The sequence below is a fragment of the Lygodium microphyllum genome, unplaced genomic scaffold, assembly GCF_053477565.2.
Source record: "Lygodium microphyllum isolate KBCC unplaced genomic scaffold, Lygodium_microphyllum_v1.1.10 scaffold_32, whole genome shotgun sequence".
NCBI classification, from domain to species: Eukaryota; Viridiplantae; Streptophyta; class Polypodiopsida; order Schizaeales; family Lygodiaceae; genus Lygodium; species Lygodium microphyllum.
This window is the reverse complement of record NW_028229515.1, coordinates 1,288,207-1,292,136: the sequence shown is the minus strand read 5'-3', so window position 1 is coordinate 1,292,136 and position 3,930 is coordinate 1,288,207. Positions and strand designations below refer to the sequence as shown.

At 42.4% G+C, this 3,930-nt stretch overlaps 1 protein-coding gene across 1 annotated transcript; it reads right to left on the bottom strand.

Moving 5' to 3' along the window:
• Nucleotides 1-369: 369 nt before the first annotated feature.
• Nucleotides 370-3,623, bottom strand: LOC148009221 (pentatricopeptide repeat-containing protein CRR2, chloroplastic-like). Its single transcript, XM_087673683.1, has 2 exons — nt 2,925-3,623; nt 370-2,630 (listed from the first exon to the last, which is right to left on the bottom strand). The coding sequence occupies exons 1-2, from the start codon at nt 3,492-3,494 to the stop codon at nt 1,650-1,652; spliced, it is 1,551 nt and encodes a 516-aa protein (XP_087529809.1). The 5' UTR covers nt 3,495-3,623; the 3' UTR covers nt 370-1,649.
• Between the last annotated feature and the right edge of the window lie 307 nt (nt 3,624-3,930).

Below are 3,930 nucleotides of genomic sequence, written 5' to 3'. Positions count from 1 at the left end.
GGCAATAAACAAGCATGATAGAGTGTATCGTCACTCATGAGAATCACAAAAGAGTGCAGCCAACAAGCACTCAATGTCAAAGTTGTGAAGGAAAGATCTCGCAGCATTAGGAGACCCAGCTGTGAGCAGGGTAGCAACAAAGACATGGCAGGCATGTCTTCTGTTGGGAACCAGCCACATTTGATGCACAGGGGCAGTGTCAAAAGGCTGGCGTAGCAGTAGACGTCACCTCAAGCAGAGTTGCACAGCAATAAACATGTGCACTTTATAGCATGGCAACAATGAACAGCAGAGATGATTTGCAAGGCAGCTGGGGCCAAATTTGGGGCAGCAGCAGCAGCAGCAACACTAAGCTTTGGACAGGGAACCCCAGGCAGCAAGGTGGAGCTGGAAGTTGATGTTGGCAAAGGAGCTTGGAGATAAGTACAGGATAATCAGATGAAAGTGGTTATCTCCCCTTGGCCTCGTTCATAGAGTTGGACAAGTGTATGAACCACCCAACAACTTTTTAAAGTTCATTTAATTCCCCTTTTTGGGGCTATACAAAAGCCAAACAGATTGGCCAATAATTAAGGCCTTATCTTGATTCTTAACAAGTCCACATGTAATAAATTAAGGCCTGATTGTAATTGCTTATTTGCACAAGTCCAGGAACAATTAAGACTTAAAAGCTTATATGAAGAAGAGAGATCCAATCACGTAGAGTGCAATCGTTAGTAATTTGGGCTGCAATCCTGCCACTTACCATGTGGACGATAATGTTGACATAATGGGCTGTATAACATTAACAAAGATTTCCTCATCATTGGATGCATTTCTTCAACTCAAGCAGCTGGATGTTAACCAAGGAGTAACCCAATATATGCAGAACCATCCCATCAAACTCTCATATATGGGCCACTGCTTTTGCTTCAGCACAAGCCTGCCTCTCATTTGCCTAGCAGGCACAGCCTTGCATACAGATGATAATGGTAAAGCTGCTTGACAAAAAGGGATTCAGCTTATAACTGCATGCAAATTTTCAGCTGAAGCAGCCAAATATGGATGCCTGCTAGGAATAAGATGGATTCTTAACCACACCACATAGAATATTGGATGTCCATTGTATTCTGCAACCCTAACCCTCTCGGAAAACCAAATAATGAGTTCAGCATGCACTAAAAACAGGCATCCATCAAAACCACAAAGGCATTCGTCTTACAATTTCGTCTGTGTCATCTCATGTACCTGCTCTTCCAAGAAGATCAGCTATACAATTGTAACATCACAACAAAGATGTTGAACCGTGATCTTGCCTCACAGCATTGAAACATAGTATGAGTACAAGCCAAAAGCACAATACAGGACATTATTGTGTCTGGCTTTACACCATCCACCAGCGTCACTTCAAAAATTCAAAGTACTGTATATGCTTTCCATAGGCTGCAAGAATTGTGTTCCATATGCCTACACTGAGCTTTTAGCATACTGTCACACCCTTATCTCTGGACTGCTATGTTTGCAACATCTGCTAGTGAGTGTCTGGCTTTTGATCTGGCACATGGGTGACAGGGAAACCTGCTTGGCAAGAATGGATTTTACAACATGAACTTGTATGTTGACCATTATTTCATCCACTTCTTCTGCTCAATCAACCTAAGATGAATCTCCTAAGGAGTAAGTTCAATATCTTCATCCTTCATCTTCTTTTTTAGCATTGCAGCACCCTCAAACCTGCCAGCTTCCATATAAATATTTAACAAAACCACATAAAACGTTGGATCTCCGGGAAACAGTTGAAAGACATGCTCTGCAATTCTTTCTCCTCTCAGCACGTCAGAATGTATTCGGCATGCGTTAAGAACAGACATCCATGACTTTCTGTCAGGCGGCAAGGGCATTTGTCTCACCATTTTCTCCATCTCATCTAGCATACCTGCTCTTCCAAGAAGATCAATCATACAATTGTAATGCTGCAATGAAGGTGTAACACCATGATCTTGACTCATACCATTGAAATAACTGCGACCCTCTTCTATGAGGGCAGTATGACTACATGCCGAAAGCACAATGAAGAACGTTATTGCATCTGGTTTTACACCCTCCAGCAGCATTTCTTCAAAAAACCGAATGACATTTTCACTTTTTCTGTGCTTTCCATATGCTGCAAGAATTGAATTCCATAAGTCAATATTGCGTGTTGGCATACTATCAAAGATGTTTTGTGCAATCTTAATCTTACCCAACTTGCCATACATATTTACAAGTGCATTTCCAATAACACTCTCTATTTCAAATCCATTAGAAACAATGGACGTATGTATTTTCTTGCCCTCAACTAAAACTGTAGCACTGCCACAAGCATCAACAGCACTGATGAAACTCACATGATCTGGTAGTACACTTTCTATCTGCATCTGCTGAAAATACGTTAAAGCTCTGTTCCCTTTCCCATTCTGGGCACAAGCTGCTATTACAGCATTCCATCGAACTGCATTGGGCTCTGGTAAGGTATCAAACATGTTTTGGGCGAGGTCTGCACAACTGCATTTTCCATACATTGTCACAAGGGCAGTTCCAAAAACAAGATCAAATTCATAGCTCCTATCTATCACAGAGGCATGTAACCTCTTGCCAGTTGACAGCTTTTCCTGCTCAAATTATCCCAACAAGGGATCTGTTATTGCAGGGCTATTGATGGAAGGTGAAACGAGAATTTGGCTGTGCAGATACTGATCAAAACCTAACTAAAAACTTTGTTCTAGGAACCCTATAATTAATTGCTTATTATATAATTAATTGCTTATTAACAGTATCTTGTAGTCCTTTGATCAAAAAACAAAGACATCGTTTGCCCATTTTGATTATCTTGTCAATAACTTTATTCTTTTCTATTGCATTATTGGACGGAGTACTACTTAAGGCCTATGTGATATTCCCCATACCTGGCCACAACATGCAGACGCAACCTGGACCAGAGTAACTCTGTCTGGAACCACCCCTTCAATGTGCATTTGCTGAAAAAGCTGGAGGGCCTCATTAAACTCTTCAGTTTGAGCGCATACACCGATCATGATAGCCCATGTAAAGACGTTCCGATCACGCATATCCACAAAAACGGACCTGGCATCCTGCACAGCCCCACAGCTTCCGTACATCTGAATGAGGAGGTTAGACAGATATACGTCCCCGCTGAACCTGGTGCTTCTGATATGCGCGTGGACGCATCGGCCATCGCCAAGGGCTTTCAGCTCCGTGCACTTGCGCAGGCACGACGCATATACAGGGGAAGCGTCTTGAATCCTGCTACCTGTATGCAAGCTCTCCAATTGAGTGAGGTTGAGAGACGGATATGCCCCGGGGGTGCTATCGAGGTTTCTTGAGCCCTGACGACTGATGAGGAGCTCTTCTTCTTGTGTGAGCTGTGCCACCGAGTGCAGAAGCTTGTGCAGAGTTGAGAAAGAGCAGGAGGGAGAGGCAGATGGAATCCTTCTATAATACAGCATGGCATGCATGCCCTCCTCCTTAAAAACGTCTTGTAAGAAAAGTCCACAACTACAACAATAACATTGACAGACCACAACTACAACTTTTGGGTGCGAAGAGATGGTTTGGAGGTCTTGGTAAGGATACCTAGAGAGTAGCCTTTGTACACAATTCAAAACAAATCCTCTTCTTTTGGGTTGCCAAGATGATTCGTCCACTTTCTATACAAAAAAAAAACAACAACAACAATATTGATTGTGAGTAGACCCAAGCAAGAGGAAAGGATCTCAATTCAAAGTTGTGGATGTGATTATGTAAATCATGGGACCATAGACACGTTGTACCTTGAGAAATCCCAAATAGTTGGAGTTCAAACCCTTTCCAAATGGTTGCTAAATCCATTAGAGATGGTACTCCATGGCACTCAATAAAGATATCTATCCTTTTGTGAGAAGCTATGATCAA

Bases quoted from the DNA above. Each gene is read 5' to 3' on its own strand.
- LOC148009221 (XM_087673683.1), bottom strand. From the start codon at position 3,494: ATGCATGCCATGCTGTATTATAGAAGGATTCCATCTGCCTCTCCCTCC. The intron at 2,631-2,924 runs GTATGGGGAATA...TAATTTGAGCAG, and splicing joins CGTCTGCATGTTGTGGCCAG to GAAAAGCTGTCAACTGGCAA.